The sequence below is a fragment of the Macaca mulatta genome, chromosome 2 (genome assembly GCF_049350105.2).
Source record: "Macaca mulatta isolate MMU2019108-1 chromosome 2, T2T-MMU8v2.0, whole genome shotgun sequence".
NCBI classification, from domain to species: Eukaryota; Metazoa; Chordata; class Mammalia; order Primates; family Cercopithecidae; genus Macaca; species Macaca mulatta.
In genome coordinates, this window is record NC_133407.1 from 22744344 (window position 1) to 22766934 (window position 22591).

Below are 22591 nucleotides of genomic sequence, written 5' to 3' on the forward strand. Positions count from 1 at the left end.
AAGAACAGTTGACATTTTTTATGTAATCGAGAATAGCCATTTATTAGCCTATTGAAATTCTTAAAGTAGTAGCATTGTTTCATAAGCAAGAATATTTTAATATGTTCTGTCTTTCTGTTCATTGAAAATTTTGAGGACTCATTTTAAATATTACGAGTTTTGGATTAAACTGTCTCATCTCAAAGTTCTATGAAACAAAATTTCAGTGTTGGTAGTACCTGACAAAAAGTGTGTTGTGTTATTTATCAATGTAACTGTGCTTTGGATATGACACAGACTCATATTTATGTAGTATGTGTGTACATACACACACACACACGCACAAACACACACACATGTGAGGACATTTCTGAAGCAAGGCACAGGAAATTATTAACAATGACTACTTCCGAGGAGAGGAACTGGGGTTCCAAGATGAAAGGTTCAATTTTTATTTTATACCCCATGGATACTATTGAAAAATTTAACTCTATACATGTGGGGTTTTTTCATAAATTAAAAAATAAGCAATGAATTTTGCTGTAGCAGGCAGTCAGAACAGAGCAGAGCACATTAATCCAATCAGTGATTATGATTCCAGGTGAGGTTTCAGTCTATTTTGAATCTGCACTTACGCCTAATGTGTAGCCCTTCAGAGATCTCTACCTGAAAACCTGGAGTATTTGCTAGACCCCCTTGCTGTAGAAGACTCTGACCCTCAGTTTATTTTTACCCCAGCACTGTGATTCTGCTAAAAATTCTGGTTTGATTTCCAGCACTTTAGTCACTATTTTGTCCTTGGCTTCTCAGACTGTTCTCATGCCACTTAATAATTGACAAATGACTGGAAGGGAAAAGGGTGCAGTATGTGCCCTTCACCTGAATTCTTTTCTTCTCTTGGAGTCTTAACTTCTCAAGTTCTGGCTGCCTTTGCAGCTTTCTGTTGCATTCAACAGGTGTTTATATGTGAATGTTCTGTGTGTGTGTTTCTACTAGCTTTTCTAGCTTTTCTCAGCAAGACATTCTGACACAAGCCAGTCTATCATATCCAGAAACAGAAGTTGCTACCTTCATTATAAATAAATCTAGGACAGTAGAGCTCATGGAGAGTTGGAAATAGGTGTTAAATGATTTCCCAATGTAAAATTTATAAAATTATTTAACTTTTCCACAGTGTCCTTTTTATTTTCTGAATTAATATATGTTTGAAAATAAAATTCAATACTTGTTTCATGACCTCTTAAAATGCAAGTGTTTTAAGTATATTCTTGCTTAGAGATGGACCTATACATTCCCCTAATCTTAACAACTTTTTTAAAAAACATGAATTACAGAGGCAACTGTTTTTGTCAGAAAACAGAAGGAAAGAACTTCTCCAGAGGATAATTGTGGAGCTTGTTGAATTTATATCTCCCAAAACCCCTAAACCTGGAGAACTTGGGGGAAGAATATCTGGGTCAGTGGCTTGGAGAGTAGCCCGAGGTGAAATGGGTCTACAGGTATTTAATTCATTCTAGCATGATGATCATTTTACTTTCCTGCTTCCTATACTATGCTTTTCCTGTACTATGCTCCAACTGCATTGACTATGACCTTTCAGTTAACTTGAGAGTAATTATTTTAAAATGCAAACATTTGAAGAGAACCAGTAATTGATTGACATAGCATAATCATGTGTAAGAGTTAGCAAAGCATTTTTAAAATGGGACTTAAAATTTTTTTTACCTTATGTAAATTTTTAGTGTAGTATAACTTTTACTGAAGAATATACAGGAAAATGCACAAATTACAAATGTACAGCTTAATGAATGTTTACAAATTTAACACCCATATAATCACCAACCAGAATAAGAAATAGATCACTGGAACTGTAGAAACAAGCGTGAGTTTCTTTCCACACTGTCTTACACTCTTGAAAGTAATCATTATTCTGGCTTCTAACATCATATATTAATTTTGCCTGTTATTGTGCTTTATATAAATGGAATCATATAGCACGTACTGTTTTGTATATAACTTCTTTTGTGCAACTTTGTGTCAGTGAGTTGCATGTTGCAATATGTATGGTATGTTTAGTCTCATTGCTGTATAATTCATTGTATGAATGTAATTTTTCACTGTTGATGGCTATTTGGGTTATTTCTAGTTTTGGCTGATATAAATGGTGCTGCTCTGAACATTTATATTCATGTTTTCAGTGAATATGTTTAGGCATTTTGTTGGATGTATACCTAGGAATGGAATTGATAGGTAATAGAGTATGAGTATGTATTCAGCTTTAGTAGATATTGCCAAACAATTTTTCAAAATGGTTATGCCAGCTTATACTCTCACAGCAGTATATGAAATTTTTCGACATCTTTGTGTACACTTGGTATTGTCTATCTTTTCCATTTTAGCAGTTCTGGTGGCATATAGTAGCATCGTGATTTTAATTTGCATTTTGGTGATGACTAATTATGTTGAATATCTGTTCTTTAAACTTTTGGATGTCCTCATTCTCTTTTGTGAAGTGCTTATTTAGGTCTTTTAAAATGAGATTCTAATGCATTTAGAAGACTGCTGTTTCACTTTTATCCTCTCCAGATGAAAACTTTATGGAGTGGGGAAAATACAGAATTTGGGGAATTCAGCAGATGAAAGTGTTTATTTCTTGGTATATGCTTGCATATATCTGATATTGGCTAGAAATTATTGTTGGTGGTATAATTACTGTTATATTAAAACTTATTTTTTAAGATATCACATGATTAATCTCCCAAAAGTAAATAACAATAGAAATATAATTTCCATAGTTAGGTCCTAAAGTTAAGTGACTAGGTAAAAATCAGTGTGCTAGGCTTTGTAACGGGCATTAGGACAGTATAATAGACTTTCCTTTGCCTTTAGGGAGCTAAAGTTGAGTCACTGGAGAGCATTTAATATAAATGTTTAGGAAATTTGCAATGAAAAATGCTTGAAAGGAAAATAACTCATCACAATATCAATATCAAGCAGTTCCAGAGTTTTATTTATCTACTTTTTCTAAATTTGCCATTGTTGCAGCTCATTTCTCTAGTAACAGAGTATGTTTTAAAGGAGCGAATTATCCCTAATAAATTTTATGTTTGCTTTTTAATTTGTCCTATCGTCTGTAGCAGGCAGTTAAAAGTGTTGGTTCAGCCATAGGATTACAAGATCCAAATTCAACAAATAATTCAAATCACTGCCAATGCAGTGTGTTACAAGTATAAATCTAAATACAGCCAGTTAAAAAGAGCTAATTTAATTCACAGCTGTGTTCAATTTAAAACATGGATATTATTTAGGTCTTCATTTCTTTTTATGCATGGGTGTGCTACCTCTTGCATGGCATGGAAGTTGATTAACTTTAAAAATATGAATTGGGTTGCATACCACATTGTTTTCTCTTTTGAATTTTTTTTTTAAGTTTCTTAATTGCTGGAGACCATTTTAGGGCCATGGATTTAAAAAGAAATCATTTTTTCCTTTAGAAATAGATGTTTGTTTTAAAAGTAAATAGAGAAACATTGATCCTAAATACTTTTGGAATTAATCTTGCAATCAGTTGGAAACAGAAGGAACATTGGTGATATCATTTCCAGAAAGAAAAGTTTTATTTTAATCTTAGAATGAAAATATTTTGGCCGGGCGCGGTGGCTCAAGCCTGTAATCCCAGCACTTTGGGAGGCCGAGACGGGCGGATCACGAGGTCAGGAGATCGAGACCATCCTGGCTAACACGGTGAAACCCCGTCTCTACTAAAAAAATACAAAAAAATAGCCGGGCGAGGTGGCGGGCACCTGTAGTCCCAGCTACTCAGGAGGCTGAGGCAGGAGAATGGCGCAAACCCGGGAGGCGGAGCTTGCAGTGTGCTGAGATCCGGCCACTGCACTCCATCCTGGGCGGCAGAGCGAGACTCCGTCTCAAAAAAAAAAAAAAAAAAAATTTATAAAATATTAATGTTATTTTGGACTAGAATGCAAAGATTGCCTGGGATTTTAAGGTTAAAATGTGAGCTTTTGTAATAATTTTACACATGCAAAAGACTGTTTCATGCTACACCTCTCAGCTGCTCTCCTACCTTAGGGAATTAGGAAAGGACACTGAAGAAATGGTTGAGGACTGAGGATGAGAAAGAATCAAGTATGTGGAGAGTAGAAAGAACAGCATCCTAGACGAAAGAAGCAGCATGTCTCAAGGCCGTGAGGCAAAATGAGCTGGACCTTTTTGAGGAACTAAAGGAAAAGTAATATGATGTGAGTGTAGAAATGAAAGGGAAGAGTAACAGGACATCTGGTTGGAGAAGCAAACAGGGTGAACCATCATAAGGCCCTGGTAGCCTTGGTAAAGAGCTTGGAGTTTAAGTCACTGAAGTGAGTTAAGCAGGAAAATGACATATCCTAGTTTACATTTTTTTAAAAATCAATTTCATTGCTATGTGGAGCATGGATAGGAGAGGTAAGAGTTGAAAGCTGGGAGTCAGCTTCAGGAGACAGTTGTAGAAGTCCAAGTAGAGGATAGTGGTGGTAGTAGAAAAGAATAAAAATTAATGAATTCATTGAATGCAAAATCACAAAAATATAAGTCAGAGCTCATACTTCTTGTTTTTCTCTCTAGTAATGTTTAGAGCTATAATAACATCATACTGATTATATTTAATTTATAAAATAATTTCCAAATTTTCCAATGGCACCAATTTTTTCTTTTCAATTTTGAAGGATTCTCTTACCACTCTGCTTAGTAATTTCTCTTTTTTCTTTTTTACATCTTTCATAATGTTGAAAAACTAATTCTGCTTTCTTTTTAAGAGAAAAGAAACCTCGTTTATTCCCTCTGAAAATGAGAAGATTTCTAAACAGCTCCACCTTTGTTATAATATTGTGAAAGATCGTTATGTTCGAGTTTCAAATAACAATCAAACCATTTCTGGATGGGAGAATGGTGTGTGGAAAATGGAATCTATATTCAGAAAAGTTGAAACAGACTGGCACATGGTAACTTAATACATAAAACCGTTTAAAACTTTTGTCATTGTTTAAGCAAATATAGATTGGCTTCATTTTTCAGTTGTGCAAAATATGAAAACTGATATATCATACTTATTTTTAGTAATCCTTTAACCTGGAAAAGAAAATTGTGTCCCCAGTGTGTAATCAAAAGTCCACTAGAAATTCTTGCATTTTTATCAAGGAAGTATCTGTTTTCATCTAAGAGGATGAATTTAATTCTTTCATGGGGAAAAATAATCAAATGTATGATGAAGTCATGTGACTGATTTTTGCATGAATATATATATTCTATTCAATACTATATATATACACTATTCAATACTATAAATATATATATAGAGAGAGAGAGTGAATTAATTCCTTCACAGATGTGTATTGATTACCCATTAAATACAGGCTATTTAGGGAGTATAATAGATTTAGTTCAAAATTTCAGAAAGCTAAACATCTAATAGGCAGTCACTTCAAAGAATGGATGATTGAGCAGCAATATTGGTTATTTCTTCTCTGTATCTTAAAAAAATAAGTAAGTAGAGGTTAGGACTATAGCAGTGCATTTATACCAAGTTGCATGTTATCATCACATGCTCTCAGTAACAAATAAGAGGCTTTGCTTTAAAACTGCCTGCTCCTTAGAAATACACCAAAAATAAACTTAAAGCTATTCACATGACCTCAGTAGATCTGATCTTATTATTGATAGAGTTTCATAGGAATTAATTAACTTATAGGAAGCTTTTAAAGTTAATTTACCAAGATACTTGAGTGGGAAGTTGTTCACTTGTAAAATATATTGGATAGATTTAAAAAGTGAGACACATATAAACAGCTGCTAGTGTTTATGAGCATCTATTATATTCTGTCACCATACTAGGCATTAGTCAAATTACCAAAGACGTCTATACAGTGATAAGGTCTCTGCTTTTCTCTTTTTCAACCGTAAGTTTTTGTTCAAAAACTTACCTTGCTGCTTAAACATAGAAATACTCCATTTATATCACATTGTCTAATACTAAAAAAGTTGAGGCATTTTTGTATTAATAACTTATAGGATTATTCTAAATTTTGGAATTTTCTTCTTTAGCTAAAGAAATGCATAAAAATAGAGATAAAATTTAAAATTTCAAGATATCTGTAATTAGTTAGGTAGTTGATGAGAGAGGATGAACATCTTCTAGAAGACTATCCTTAGCCTAAGAATTTCTCTGAACAGAAAGCAAGATAGAATAAAAGTGTTATTTATCCAGTGACTATACTTGCTGAAATGGAGAAAAATCATGTGTTTCCTCCTAACCAGCAACATTAGTAAAATAGTAATGATGGGGAAAATAGTGATATGTTACAGAAGATGTGATATGCCAAGAAACAGAACTACTCTATGGAGTATTCCTTCTTTGTCTTATACACTCATTTGTTCATCAGCAAACTTGTACTGTTGTGCCAGGCATTATTCTCAGCTACATGGACAAAAAGATGATTCCTGACCTCACGATCTAAAAGGGGAAGCCAAAGCATAAACCGCCATCTTAACCATGATGCAGAGTGCTATAATAAGGATATCAGCACATTGCTATGGAAACAGCGAGGTGGGAGTGATTAGCTCTGGCTGTGGGAGTTGGGCAAAGCTCCACTGAGCAGACGACATTTGAGCTGGACGCTGAAGGTTGAGTAGGTGTTCATCAGGCAAGGAAACCAAAACAAGGCATGGAGTACGTGGCATGTTTCAGCATCTCCAAATAGAACATTTTAGCCACAGAGGGTCTATTGTATGAGAAAGATTTAAATAATGTAAATGATAGACAAAGGCCATTAAATAGAAAACACACCCCTATTCAAGTAAAGCTTATGCCTTGATATACTTTTATGAAGGGTACCATTTTTTTTAAGTTGAATAAGTTTCTTTCTAGCTACATATATTTAGTATCAAATGAAGAAAAATACTAGAATCTTGTAGACAGTGATAACTTGGAAGTAACAATTGTCATTATAATTTGGGTATTCCATCTAAATCAGTATTTCTGGTTCTGTACTAGCACGCCCCCAATTAGGGATTTTCTAGCTCTGTTGAATAGTAAATGTATTTTTCACCACACTTTCTCTTGGTAATCTCCAGCCAGGTGTCATGACAGATCACATGCAGCCTGCTTTCAGAGTTTTAGAACAGATTCTTTACCTCTCAAAGAGGTATCCTCCCAGGAGCACAAAGATTAAAATTTGCTATTTAGCAAATAACATTGTTCAATAATATCTGAATTGAAAAGAATATAAAAACTAAATCAAGAAAACCAGTATGCTTTTTGGGAGGCAAGTGATAGCACCTTGATAAAAGTAGTATTAATAGCTTCCTTGCTAATCTCCATCTGCCCTAATCCTTTCAAACCTGTGATCCATGCTATCGCTAAAGAAACATTTACAAAAACTTAATCCTTAACTGAGTGCTCTTAGAGTAAGACATAGCTCCAAGTCTTTTCCAAATCTGCTCCTTGCCTTCTTCTCTGGCTTTGCCTTGCACTATGCTACCCCTTGCTCTCTGCATTGCAGATATATTGCCCCTTCTCCCTTCTTCACAGAACCTCCTATACTTCTCTTTTTTGATTAATGTATTCTTAACCTTGCCACTTGGTCCAAGCCTCACTCCCTCAGGTCCCAGCAAACTGAATCCATTTCCCTCTTTATAGGTTCATTTGTACCATGTATCTCTCTTTCATGGCATGTATTCAACAAATAGGTATGAGAATAAATTATTTGTCTCTTTCTGTAACAATGTTTACATTAGATTGTAAACAATTCCCAGGGGGAGACCTTGTCTTTTTCTACTCACTTTTGTACTCTCAGTATTCATACATCTGGCATAGTACCCGATACATAGTAAGTGTTTAGTAAAGATTGGTGAATGTAAGAATGTATGTGGCATAAATTCTGCATCACCCCTAGGACTATGTAGAGCACTGTAAAAACTTCACTTTGTTGAGTGTCCTTTAGATGGTCTTAGATACTTTTTGATTTTGATCAGTTTTCTCTCTCTCTTTGTCACTACAGTCATTTTAGCATTTTGATGGAGGGGGCGGGTGCATGGCATTATGTCAAGAATTCATTCAGCACTTAGCGAATATGCACATTGTCAAATATTGTGCTTGGCAGTCAGATGTAATGGTGAATTAAGAGGCAAGCCTCAAGGTGCATATCAGCTGGTAAATGAAAGACATGTGTGGGCCAACCGTTTAGATTAATGGGGTAAATGGTAGAAGAGTATGTGTTTGTTTATGATACTGAGAGAAAGAAGACAGAAACAAGAGCCACTAACACCCTGAATCTGAGTGAAAAAAACCTCATACTCCAAGTATTTTGTTTTGTTTTTTTTTTTGTTCACTCTACACGTATTTTGTTTTGTTTTTCTGTTCTCTCTACAACAATCAACTCAGACCTCTGTGACCAAATATGTGGGGGGTGGGTTCCCCCAAATAAGCAAGCAAGCAATTCTGTAGCAGAACCAGCTGAGTGACCTCTAATGCAATCAATTCTAACATAATCTTCATGGAGATAACATTAGATCCCAAATGTTGAGGGCTTAGTCCCCAAGACTGTCTCCTCCCCACTTCAGATGCCAGTCACAAGCTCCAGTTTGTTTTACCTGTGCTTCTTACCAACTGACTGTAAATCAGGTTCCTATCACTCTCTCCTTGGAGTCAATTAATTTGCTAGAGTGACTCACAGAACTCAGGGAAACACATTTAGTGGTTTATTATAAAGGATATTACAAAGGATGCAGATGAAGAGATGCAGAGGACAAGGTATAGGAAGGCACATGGAGCCCCTCTGCCCTCCCCAGCTGCGCCACCCTCTAGGAACCTCCATGTGATCAGCTCTCCAGAAGTTCTCCAAACGCTGTTCTCATAGGCCTTTTGTGGAGGCTTCATTGGATTTTCATAACCATGACAACAGTGTAGAAATATGTTTGGATAAAAAGGGTGTGATCTGATACTAATAGCCTGACAAACCCCAGCGAAGCCTATCTGTTCAGATTCTTCTTGGTCTCTGTGCAGCATTTCCACCTCCAGGGTATGGAACAGGACACTTTCTGAAACGGGTGTTATGACCCACAATCAGACAAGGTAGGTCAGATAAATTCTTTATGGTCAGCTCCAAGACAGAAAGTTGTGGGGAGAGTAGAGTATATGTTTCGTTTCCATGGCCTGCCTTAGAAATAACAAAGGCTATGGGAGTTATGAGCCAGGAACCGTGAATGAAAATCTGGAGAGAGATATATACACACACACATATCATAGTATCACACTGAGTCAGGGAAGGCCTTTGAGAAGAAGTAATATCTGAGTTGGCTTTTGGAGAGGAGGAAGAGGGAGAGTTTCTTAGTATGAGGATAGGATATGGAAGGGGAGGTTGTTTGGGGACCTGAGAAATAGTGGGTTTGAAAGCACTGAGGTGAGAGACATCTGGTGTATTCAGGAAAGAGTGAAAAGTAGAGAGTATGAAGGAGAATAGTGAGAAATGAGACTAGAGAGGTAAATAATCGTCAGGTCCCAGGGACTTTGATTACCTTGCAATTATGTAACAGGAAACCATGAAAGTTTCCTATTTCACATGGAGTAAATTGGAAGTATACATGGAAATCTTAAAAATTCTAACCAGATTCTCCAAATGGAATAAATTGGAAGTATACACAGAAATATTTAAATACAGTGGGAACTAGGAGTGGATTCATGTTTGATTTTCAAGATAAAATGGAATAACCAAAAATAAGACTCATTGCAAGTACCAGTTTACCAGCAACAATTTAAGATCCCTTGAAATACAACTATTTTGCTCTATATCTGTAGGAATGACGACCATCAGGGTGCCTGCTGTATGGTGAACTTAATTTGAGTGAATCTTAGCAGCCTAAGTAGAACAATAATTTTAAGAATGTATTAAAGAAGAGCTTCAAACAATATAGTACAAACTGAACCTCTAGGGAGCCATAGCAGCCTGACATGTAGTAATCAAAAAATCTTTGAGCAAAGATCTTCTATAGAATATTAATTACATAAAGAAGCCAACATGCAAATTGTTCAGTCCTGAAAATAGTGGTTACAGCCACAACCCGAAGGACAAGTTCTATTTGTATACATTGTGAATAGTATGGCTTATGCCTAAACCCTAGACACACAGGTCTTGTTCTCACCCAAAGGTATATGCCCATATGTGCTTACAGACATCAAAAAGGAGCAAGGATGGGTCACTGGTGGGAGGAGGGTTGGGGTGGTATATATAGAATACGGGAGAAAACCTCCGTGATTTCTGACTTTACTAGCACTCCTGCTAAAGTAGGATAGCAACACTCACCTTTTAGAGACCTACAAATTACAAAACCGAGCTTATAGAATGTACACAATAAATTTAAAAAAAAATTTTTAAGCCAACAGGCAAAAATGTGTCTATCAAATAACTCATGATGTTAGGAATAATCAGCAGTTATAAAAAAATGTTTTTTCTCTACACTAAACAAGTGAATGTTTGCCTTTTTTCCCCCTTTTAAATAAAGGTATAGTTACTGATTGTGTTGGTATTATACATAGACAGGACCAGATTTGGAGGTTTTTTATAAATTCCATTGTTTTGGCACATTTTAATTTACCAAACTGAGTATACGTATTCTTGGTAACTTTCTACCACCTCTAAAAATGAGTCTTTGACAGAATATATTGTGCAAAAAAGATGATAGGAATTTTCTATATAAATAGGGTGTTTGATCTCCATATACTGTTTCTTTAGCATGAGACATTTTTTATTTTGCTCATAGTATGTTTGAATGTTTAAACATGTAAGTATTAAATCATGACCTCTATCTTATTCTTTAACTTTCTAGTCTTAAAAGCTGATGATGCCTTTAGGACTGAAAATTTTAAGTCTTTAATAAATGCTGTCAGGCATGTTCAACAGCTACTATAAACCTTCTCTTACAGTTAAAACCACAGTTCTGACCCAGACCCACACAGTATAATTAAGGCAGTTATTGGAGTAAGCTAGATTTGAAGTTAACCTAATTCAACCTATCATATTTTATACCCATACTTTTGAGGGACATTTGAATCTAGTGAGCTCTGAAAATACACAAGATACAGAAATGCATGTTGAGATATAAATTTTTATGTTTTAAGATTACTTTCCTCAAGTCTTTTAGTTCTTTTAATTCACCTTTCTTCCAGTAACCTCTCTGTTTGGCTCTTCTTTCCCAGATATCCCCCTTTGGTAGCCATTCCTTTAAAGGAGCGATTAACCTGTGTGTAACTCAGATGTCTAATAGTTTAGGATGGGTGAAACTAATGACTCCCAGGGAACACCGGTGGAGTCCTGAGTCCCACGTCCTCCTTACAAACGGCTTTAGGAGGAGCATGCAGTAGGAACATACATGAACACTAGAGGATGTTATAGTGACGTTGTCCAAACTTAAATGGAGCAATTGACAGTTCCACGTCTAGGTTTGTCAACAACAAACAACAGTTGGCTATACATACCTAGTTTAAGTAGTAGTTTCAGATCATTTTCTTTGGAGAGTGATTGCTCAGTTGTTACATAATCTCTAACTCACTGATTCTAAAATTTTTCAGATTAACGGGCACACCTGGAAGAAAAATAGCTATAGGTTGGTTGTCAAATAGATGGTGATTAGAATACTATTGGTGATTGATGTTTTTACTTGATGAGTAAAGACCAGAATACAGAATAGTACATGTAATAGGATATTCCATGGCAGATGTGTTTTATATGGTACTTTCAACTATTTTCCCCTGAGCTAGAGTATGAGTTAGATGTTCCTAAAAAGATCAAGTCTAACATGAATATATATACACACATATATATATATTTGCATACAGATCTTTAATACTTAATATTTACTAAATGTTTTTATTTTATTTTTTTTTTTTAGACAGAGTCTCGCTCTGTCACTTGGGCTGGAGTGCAGTGGCACAATCTCACTCACTGCAACCTCCGCCTTCCTAGTTCAAGCAGTATTCATGTATCAGCCTCCTGAGTAGCTGGGATTACAGGGGTGCACCAACATGCCTGGCTAATTTTTGTATTTTTAATAGAGACGGGGTTCCACCACGTTGGCCAGGCTGGTCTTGAACTCCTTATCTCAAGTGATCTGACTGCCTCAGCCTCCCAAAGTGCCAGGATTACCGGTGTGAGTGACCGCGCCTGGCCCTAAATGCTTTTATGAATCCAGAAACTGTGCCCCCCAGAGAGCTTATGATTTGATGAAGGTAGGTCAGAATATGGGCAGTATCAAGGAGTATAGTATACAAAAATATAAAGGAGCATTGGCAATTCAAGGTGGGATGAAATTGTGGAGTATTTTCTTTTCTTTTCTTTTTTTTTTTTTTTTTTGAGATGGAGTCTTGTTCTGTCGCCCAGGCTGGAGTGCAGTGGTGCAATCTCGGCTTACTGCAAGCTCTGCCTCCCAGGTTCACACCATTCTCCTGCCTCAGCCTCCCGAGTAGCTGGGACTGCAGGCGCCCGCCACCATGCCCGGCTAATAGTTTGCATTTTTAGTAGACACAGGGTTTCACTGTGTTAGGATGGTCTCGATCTCCTGACCTCGTGGATCCGCCCGCCTCAGCCTCCCAAAGTCCTGGGATTACAGGCATGAGCCACCATGCCCGGCCTAATTGTGGAGGATTTTTAAAGCTAATAGATTAGACTTAATGTAAGAACCAAGTACTTGCTGTACCTTTCAGACCAGGCAGATGACATAAAGAGAGTGGGATTTTAAAACATTAACCTGATCAGAGCCAGGCACGGTAGCTCACACCTGTAATCTCAGCAACTCAGGAGACTGAGGCAGGCGTCCAAGTGAGACCCTGCCTCTAAAAAATTTTTTTAATTAGCCAGGCATGGTAGTTGGAGGCTGAGACAACAGAGTCATTTGAACCCAGGAGTTCGAGGCTGCAGTGAGTTATGATCGCACCACTGCATTCCAGCCTGGGTGACAGAGTGAGACCCTGTGTCTAAAATAATACACTTGAAAATAAAAATATGATCAGAGCAATTGGAATTGCACAGCAGTAGTCAATTGCAGCAAGATGAGTGTAAAGTCCAAACTGTAGTAGTAAGTGCAGTATTAGTGAAGAAGGGGTTTCTTTCCAGGAATTATTTCAAACAAATACATAGAATTTTGTGGGAATTCAGATGTAAGGGATGAACAACTGAAGAGTCAGAGTCTTAAGAGTTTGAGCATGGTTGAATAGAGTGACCTGTGAAAGACCAAGGCTATGGATGTCAGTTTTCATGGCAATGTTTTGAGGAGTGTAGATAGAAGTATGAGAGGGAATGAGCTGGAAGCAGCCAGTAGGCTTAGATGCCTTCAATAGTATACATTTAATGTGCTAAAGGGTATTGATGAAGGAACAGGGAGCATGCCATTTAGAGAAGTGAGCACGGATATCACCTTTTAAACCGTTAGTTAGCAATGGCTGAGGTATTTTCTCGATTTAGAGGCTACAGCATATCACGTCACGCTAGGAAAGCGTATATGAAAATCCAGACTTAGAAAAGAAATAAAAATTAAGGAGTAGTTGCATTTAAAAGGATTCTTCATTTTCAGCAGGATTAATCATAAAACTCATTTTAAAAAGTTGTCTTAATATAAAAGAATATGATTTACCAAAATTTGGTTAGTATGCAGTCCTTAGAATTGCACTTATTGGGGACATCTGCATTCAAAGATGCCACGGGAAAAATTGCCAAAAAAAAAAAAAATGTTAGCAGTTAAAAACCTTTTCAACAGGGAAAAGTTGGTTTTTAAATAACGACTTGTACATACTACCCTGTGACAGTAATATTCTTCACTAAGTTTGTTTTCTGTATTATTTCATTATTTCTGACAGTTCCTTTCTCCCCATCCCTACTCCTTATAGGTATATTTGGCCCGAAAGGAAGGATCATCTTTTGCTTATATTTCCTGGAAGTTTGAGTGTGGGTCGGTTGGCCTAAAAATCGATAGCATTTCTATTAGAACAACTAGTCAAACTTTTCAAACTGGAACAATAGAATGGAAATTGCGATCTGATACAGCACGAGTAGAACTGACAGGCGGTAAGCATTTGACTGGAGAATTAATCATGAAATATATATTTACCACTCTGAAGACCACTTGTACTTATTTGAGATGTAGTTCTTTTTTGTACCCAAGAGTTATTGATACTATTTCAGTTAAAAAAAAAAAAAAATTTAAATAAAACCTGTGTGATCCTATTGTAACAGAAAGGCCGATGTTTTCTGTTGTGAAATACAAACGCAAGGAAAAAAATCATTTCTTTGTTTCAAAGGATGCATTTCTTCCATAAAGAATAATTTGTATTTATTTTTAAGGGTTTATTTTAACTTATACATCAGCCTATATAAAATGCATTTCAAAATGATCTGTGCTCTTTAAATTACCAAAAGCAAAATGTTAATTTTTTTCCCCTCAAACAGATAACAATCTTCACTCCTATGCTGATTTTTCTGGTGCCACTGAAGTTATTTTGGAAGCAGAATTAAGCAGAGGAGATGGTGATGTCGCTTGGCAACACACCCAGCTGTTTAGACAAAGCTTAAATGACCATGAAGAAAATTGTTTGGAGATAATTATAAAATTTAGTGACCTTTGAGATCCTGAACATTATAGAAAAGCTAGCAATAATCAAGGACTTACTAAAGTAGTCTGTTGGTTCAGTGCATGCTTAGTTGGCAGTTACCACCCTGTGCTAGCATATTTCTTTTGCTAGCTATCCATCATGTAACCCTCATGAAAATTATCTTTATACTGTGGACTATAATAAAATATTGAATTAAAAACTTTCTTCCATATGTGACTATAATTTGGAGTAAAGTCTCATTGACCCAATATGGGATTTTAATCTAAAAACTATAAATATAGTTTTAAAAGTTAATGATATTCATGATTAAATGCTATTCATGATTATGATAAAATCTTGGGCTTGTGATAGTAATTTGACATTTTCTGATCAGCCATTCATTTCTTCAGAAGTGGTTGAATTAGTCTCCTAATATTTTTAATTTTTAATTAATGTGAAAGTACAGTATCTCATACATTATATAATGCATGAAAATTTATATGATTATAAATATGCAGGCATTTAAGAAATAAAATGAATTATTTTGCCTTACATCTTTTTAGTTTTTATTTTGGCTAACAAAAATCTTTTTTCTAAACATTGAAAAATACTTGAATAGATATGAGTTATGAAAACATTTAACATTGACAACATAAATTAGGATACATTTTAAATTCCATAATACGTGGACATTTTGAAAATGCCTTACCTTTGAGTTATATTTTTATCTACCTCATTGAATAAAATATTCTTGATTTTGAAAATACGTAACTATATTTTACAGTATCTATATATTGTATCAAGAGTTTTTGTGTATGTTCTCTATAACCTCTCAAATTAAGTTTAGTGAACATTTATTAAGCATTTATGTACAAAGCATTGTGATAGCACTGTGGAAGAAGCAGTGGTGAAAAACATAGCCCCAAGCCTCCAGATTCCTTTGTGCTGTTCTGCAAAGTGAGTTCTCAACTCTTTATACAAGAAAAAGACATACTCAGAGTCTCACCCTGTGCCACTCAATAGAACGTGACATGTATTGTAAAATACATAATAAGATCCTGAAACAAAGGTCTTATATTTATTCTCTTTTTCTTTTTAGAGATGAGATCTTGCTATGTTGCCTAAGCTGCTTGGAACTCCTGGGCTTAGGCGATTCTGTCACCTCAGCCTTCCAAGTAGCTGGGGCTATAGGCATGTGCCATTGCTCCCAGCTTATGTTTGCTTTACAATTGCAGTAAAACTCTGCTGAGAATCTTTTTTTGCTAAAAAGTTATATTTCAAGAGAAGTAGTTTATACATCTGAAATTATTAATATATCTTGAATATAAGAAAGTTTTCTGGAACTCTCAGTCTCGAAATTTTAACCTATAGTGGCCAAGTACTTAAGATCGGAAGGACTTGACACTTACCTGTCTTGTGGTGTCTGCTGTTGGCACAGTGAGTATTTTCATGATCATATGGGCTGATCCTGTTAATCAGCATGAAAAAACCTAGAACTGTTCAAGCAGTTTTATAAAGATGGTAATAGAATGTAGGAACTCAACTGAATGGATGCATTCTAACTTTTACTGTGGCTTTAAATAGAAAAAATGATTCGAGTTCAGATGGTTTATGTTGTTAGTTGAACTGTCGAAGAGAAAAGGTAGTTGCACACTTTTTTTTTTTAAATACTTTTCAATATATGTACATATTTTTCATTTTACTTTAAGTTCTGGGATACAAGTGCAGAACGTATAGGTTTGTTACGTAGGTATATATGTGCCATCATGATTTGCTGTACCTATCAACTCATCATCTAGGTTTTAAGCCGTGCATGCATTAGCTGTTTGTCCCAATGCTCTCCCTCCCCTTGTACCCCACCTCCCAATTGGCCCCGGTGTGTGTTGTCCCTTCCCTGTGTCCATGTGTTCTCACTGTTCAACTCCCACTTATGAGTGAGAACATGCAGTGTTTGGTTTTCTGTTCCTGTGTTTGCTAAGGATGATGGTTTCCAGCTTCATCCATGTGTCTGCAAAGGACATGATTTCATTCCTTTCTATGGCTGCATAGTATTCCGTGGTGCATATGTACCACATTTTCTTTATCCAGTGGGTCATTGATGGGCATTTGGGCTGGTTCCATGTGTTTGCTATTATAAATAATGCTTCAGTAAACATATATGCACATGTGCCTTAATAGTAGACTGATGTATATTCCTTTGGGTATATACCCAATAATGGGATTGCTGGGTCAAATGGTATTTCTGGTTCTAGATCCTTGAGAAATCGCCACACCGTCTTCCACAGTGGTTGAATTAATTTACATTGCACCAACAGTGTAAAAGCATTCCTGTTTCTCCACAGCCTCACCAGCATCTGTTGTTTTGACTTTTTAATAATACCATTCTGACTGGCATGAGGTGGTATCTCATTGTGGTTTTGATTTGCATTTCTCAAATGATCAGTGATGTTGAGCCTTTTTTCATGTTTATTGGCCGCATAAATGTCTTCTTTTGAGAAGTGTCTGACCATATCCTTTGCCCACTTTTTGATGGGGTTTTTTGTTTTCTTCTTGTAAATTTGTTTAAGTTCCTTGTAGATTCTGGATATTAGATCTTTGTCAGATGGATAGATTGCAAAAATGTTCTCCCATTCTGTAGGTTGCCTGTTCACTCTGTTGGTAATTTCTTTTGTTGTGCAGAAACTCTTTAATTAGATCTTATTTGTCAATTTTTGCTTTTATTGCAATTGCTTTTGGCATTTTCGTCATGAAGTCTTTGCCCATGCCTGTGTCCTAAATGGTATTGCCTAGGTTTAATCAGTATGCAAAAATCACAAGCATTCCTATACACCAACGAAAGACAAGCAGAGAGCCAGATCATGAATGAACTCACATTCGTAATTACTACAAAGAGAATAAAATACCTAGGAATACAGCTAACAAGGGTGGTGAAGAATCGCTTCAAGGAGAACTACAAACCACTGCTCAAGGAAATAAGAGAGGACACAAACAAATGGAAAAACCTAACATCCTCATGGATAGGAAGAATTAATATGAAAATGAACATACTGCCCAAAGTAATTTATAGATTCAATGCTAGTCCCATCAAACTACCATTAACATTCTTCACAGAATTAGAAAAAATTAAATTTCATATGGAACTACAAAAGAGCCCATATAGCCATGACAAACCTAAGCAAAGAGAACAAAGCTGGAAGCATCACATTACCCGACTTCAAACCATACTACAAGGCTAGAGTAATCAAAACAGCATAGTGCTGGTACTAAAACACATATAGACCAATGGAACAGAACAGAGACCTCAGAAAAATAACACATCTACAACCATTGCGACAAACCTGACAAAAACAATGGGGAAAGGATTCTGTATTTCATAAATGGTCCTGGGAAAACTGGCTAGCCATATGCAGAAAACTGAAACTGGTCCCCTTCCTTATACCTTATACAAAAATTAACTCAAGATGGATTAAAGACCTAAATGTAAAACACTTTTCCTAAATGTATTTCATGAGATTTTCAACCCAGAGCCTACCCAATATGTGTTAATAGATATTTTATTATACAGAAAAGTTTGGAAATGGTACAGAAGGTATGGGACAACACAGTTCTTGATAGAAGGTATGGGACAACACAGTTCTTGATAATGTGAAAAGTTGAGTGACAGTAAACTGGTAAGGCAAAAGTAACTTCGGCAAAGAATGTCAGATAGGACAAACCCCTCAGTGAGTGACCAATATTAAGGTACATTTTATTTAGGATCTTATGATTAGTAAGTTTTCCACTGCCATTGCATATTAAAAAGAATCTATACCCTGGTTTCAGGTCAGATCCCATCATGATGAATTCCACAGACACTGCTTGTTATTGCAGTGTTTTAAGAAAGTCCTTTGCTAGAAACCACATTCTCATGGTGAACAAGAAGTACATCTGATGCTTTGATCGATTTACAAGGAAAATAGTGCTTCTGATTAAAGGAGGGCCAGAGAACACTTTGTCATAGAACACTTTTGGGATAGAAAGTGTTGTTAGAGATAATTTAACCCAGATTTCTTACTTTTCAATGAGGAAAACTCAAGCCCAGAGAAGGTAAATGACCTGTCCTGACAATTCAGTGAATCAGTGGTATAGGCAAGATTCATTTCTACATCTAGTTGCAAGGTTATAGCATCAGAGACCTGTAAGTGGGTTGCTGTTTTAATAGGTGTTATTATACTTTAATAGAAATGTTCAAGTTGAGAAGGTATTACAGTTGAAATTAGAAGGTATTAATATTGAAATATAGAAACTTTAATAGAAATGTTTAAGTTGAGAAGGTGTTATAATTGAAATTGATTTTTCTAACCATAGTTAAGCTTTTCTAAAGACTTTTTTTCCTCTACAACAATAAATTGTATTTTGATTTTATAGTACCAGCAGATACACTCTTCATAAACTAATAGCAGATCCAGGTAGCACGCCTTCCTTAAATACTTTTGGGAGAAGAAGAAGAAACCAATACAGGTCATGATTGGTTTTATTTCTCTTAGCATATATTCAGTTACACTCTGCATATTGACAAAACACTGTTTTATTTCTGATAAGAGATTTAGAATAGACCTAAAACAACAGTCACCACTTTTTGAGTTTTTCATAAGTGCCAGTGACTTTCATTGTCTCATTTGATCATGATGGCATTGTACAGTAGATACTGTATCTTATCACTATTTTATAGATGATGAAACTAAAGAATTAAGTGGGAGCCAGTATTTTAATGGCTGTGTGTCCAACATCCCTTTCCTATTTCTTAAGCCTCAGTGAAAGCAGACTCAGAAGTTGAGACCTTGCTCTCTCCTTAGTTTTCTGAAGACTTGCTCTGGGAATAACAAAATTGTTTTATTAACGATATAACAAAATATTATAAAGTAAAAGTGCTGCCTCCACTTCCCATGCTCTGTATTATTTTGCAAGTTAACTGCCAAAAATTTTACATGTGTCCTTCCAAAGGTTTCCTGTGGATTTTCATGTCTATATATGTATACACACAAACATATACATACAGTGTTCATGTGTTTGTTTTTTATGTAAATGGAAGTATATCCTTTTCCAGCTTATTTTTTAACAATGTGTCTTAGAAATCATTCCTTGGTCAGTCATGGATCTGCTACATTTATTTTTAACTGCTTCACAGTATTCCATAATTTATCCATTCTATTATTTACAGATATTTAGATTCCCCATCCTTTTTTGTTTGTTTGTTTGGTTTTTTTTTTGGTTATTAAAATCCCTGCTACAATAAGCATCTTTGTACATATTTCTTTTACATAAAATACATTGCAAAGATATGTGCATTTTAAATCTGACTAGCTACTGTCAAATTGCCCTCTAAAGATAATTTACACATCCAGCAGTAGTGGTTGAGGACACGGATTTCCTTCCATGTTTACCGAAACTGAATATTGCAGTTGTGCTGGCCATCCACCAGAGATCCCCGCCTCTTAGCTTCCATACGCTTTGGGTTGTCCCTTTTATACTAAATTAGAGCTAGCCCATGTGTCCAGTAGAATATAGTGAGTAATCATGTGGTATTTCCGAGGCTAGGACATAAAAGCCTTGGCTTTCTTGAACTGGTCTCTCAGAAGAAGCTAGCTGCCATGCCACTAGGACGCTCCAGAAGATCCTGTGGAGCGGAACCGAGGCCTGCCTCCAATCGCAAGCACCAACTTGCCAGTCACGGAAGTGGTTTCTCCCACCCCAGTCAAGCCTTTAAAAACTAACTTAATGGGAATGAGACACCCCAAGTCAGAACTGCTCAGCCAAACCGCTAATGAATTCCTCATGCATGCACAGAAACCATGAGAGAGAATAAATGATTTTTTAAGACATTGTTTCTGAGTGATTTGTTTATACATCATTAGATTACCAAAATAGCAATGTTACTTTTGCCATTCTGAACTGTGAAAAGTACCTAGTTTTAACTTATATTTCCCTGTTTACTTGTGAGGTTAAACAGTTTTTAAATATTCATTGGCCATTTTTGTGTTGTATTTAAATTTTCTATGTGTATGTATTATATATAATTATATGTTAATATGCTTACAATATGTAAAATTGAGTATATAAGCAATTCATACCTTTTTCTATTGGATGGGTTCTTTGTTTTGATAGTCATATTTAATATCCAACTCTTTTTTTTTTTTTTTTTTCTTTTTTTGAGACGGAGTCTTGCTGTGTCTCCCAGCCTGGAGTGCAGTGGCGCTATCTCGGCTCACTGCAAGCTCCGCCTCCTGGGTTCACACCATTCTCCTGCCTCAGCCTCCCGAGCAGCTGGGACTACAGCACCCGCCACCTCGCCTGGCTAATTTGTTTTTTCTTTTTTTTGTATTTTTAGTAGAGACGGGGTTTCACCGTATTAGCCAGGATGGTCTGGATCTCCTGACCTCGTGATCCACCTGCCTCGGCCTCCCAAAGTGCTGGGATTGCAGGCTCCAGCCACCACGCCCAGCCAATATCCAACTCTTTATGATTGTTTCTTCACATCAGCTTGCACTTGATGATTGTATTATCTTCTCTATCTCTTGAGATTACTAATTAGAACTATTCTAGAAGTCTCTTGTTACTGAAATATTTCTATTTTCTCTTGAATTGTATCACATTGTTCACCTTGGTTCTCTTTTATGTTTTCCTTAAATGTTTGATCCACTATATTTATAATTAAGGACTAAACTGATAATAACAGGGAACTGGCCTGGGTTTTCTCACTGATGACTATTTTTTTGCCAGACCCTTCCCTTGGGTGGGAGGGCTGACAGCGGGACAGTGTAAGTGTTGAGCGTGGCATGCCAACCATGAGCTTTACCATGGAGTTCCTGGGCATCAGGTACACAGACCTTCAGACCCTCACTCCCTGCTCAGTACTTAGGTTCATTTGTTTTGGTGATTTTCTTTTTTTACTTCTTTCTTATATAAAGCATACACACAATTCCAAAGTCAAAACTGTATATCAAAGTGCAGAAGTTTTGTTTCCAACTCTGTTTTCTTCTGTGTTTCCTTCTTCCATCCACCCCACCCTCATGGGTAACCACATTTATTAGCTTGGATTTATTCTTCCATCTTTCCCATTTTGAAAATAAAAGCAAAAAGCATTTCTTTTCCTTTCCATCACTGTAGACACGATTCTATACTCAGACACTGTTTTGCACTTTGCCTTTTTTTACTTAGTATTTCATGGAAATCATGCTACCTCAGTATTTTAAGAGCTTTCTCATTCGTTGTACAGCTGTGTAATATTTCTTTCAATATATGATAATTCACATTTTGACTTATCTCCAGGTAACATTTAACATTTTTTTTAACATTTAAAAGTTAGTAGATTAACATAAAATCTGGATTTTTTTTGGCTAATAGTGAAAAATTGGATCATGTAACAACACTGTGGTTTATAATTCCTGTATGGAAGCAGTTGGCTTAGCCTGACTATACCCATGCCCCCTTTAAGACAGGACCAGCATAGGACTTGTACTTCCTGTTCACCATAAACCCCACATCCCTGTGTCTGGCTCCTGTGCTGAAGCCTAGCGTCAGTCACCATTTACCCCAAGACTTACACCAGTGTTCCTAGAGAAATACTCCTCTATTCCTTTGTCTACCAAGGTTATAAAATCCAAGATGGACTAAATTGGTTGAATGATTTTATTTACACATTGATTCATTCATTTTCACCTGTAATCACTTTACTCATGAAAGTTACCTGCCTGTACATGTTAGAGTTTGTGACTGCCTCTAAAAGAATGTACTGTGTTGCATATATTTTAGTCAAGTTTAACATAATTGTTTTATATTACAAATTCTTAAGATTTGACATGTTGATTAGGGAGGTTGTCTTTGAATTGGTAGAAACTTAGACTCCATCAATAAGCTACATAGATTGTAGTAATCATTACTCTTATCAAATACAAAATATAGGAGACTTACCAATTTGTATGTCTTAATTTCTGTAACTTGTAC

At 36.0% G+C, this 22591-nt stretch overlaps 1 protein-coding gene across 3 annotated transcripts in view; it reads left to right on the plus strand.

Moving 5' to 3' along the window:
* The window catches only part of NGLY1 (N-glycanase 1), a 67355-nt gene extending 52527 nt beyond the window's left edge, over positions 1-14828 (plus strand). Inside the window, exons 9-12 of one of the 3 annotated variants that reach the window (XM_015132298.3) lie at positions 1314-1478; positions 4791-4976; positions 13907-14084; positions 14466-14828. In XM_015132298.3, the coding sequence (XP_014987784.2) occupies positions 1314-1478; positions 4791-4976; positions 13907-14084; positions 14466-14641 (705 nt within the window). In that variant the 3' untranslated portion in view covers positions 14642-14828. The remainder of the gene's footprint in view (positions 1-1313; positions 1479-4790; positions 4977-13906; positions 14085-14465) is intronic. The other 2 variants (XM_015132300.3, XM_015132302.2) reach the window with 2 other exon arrangements.
* Positions 14829-22591: the final 7763 nt, after the last annotated feature.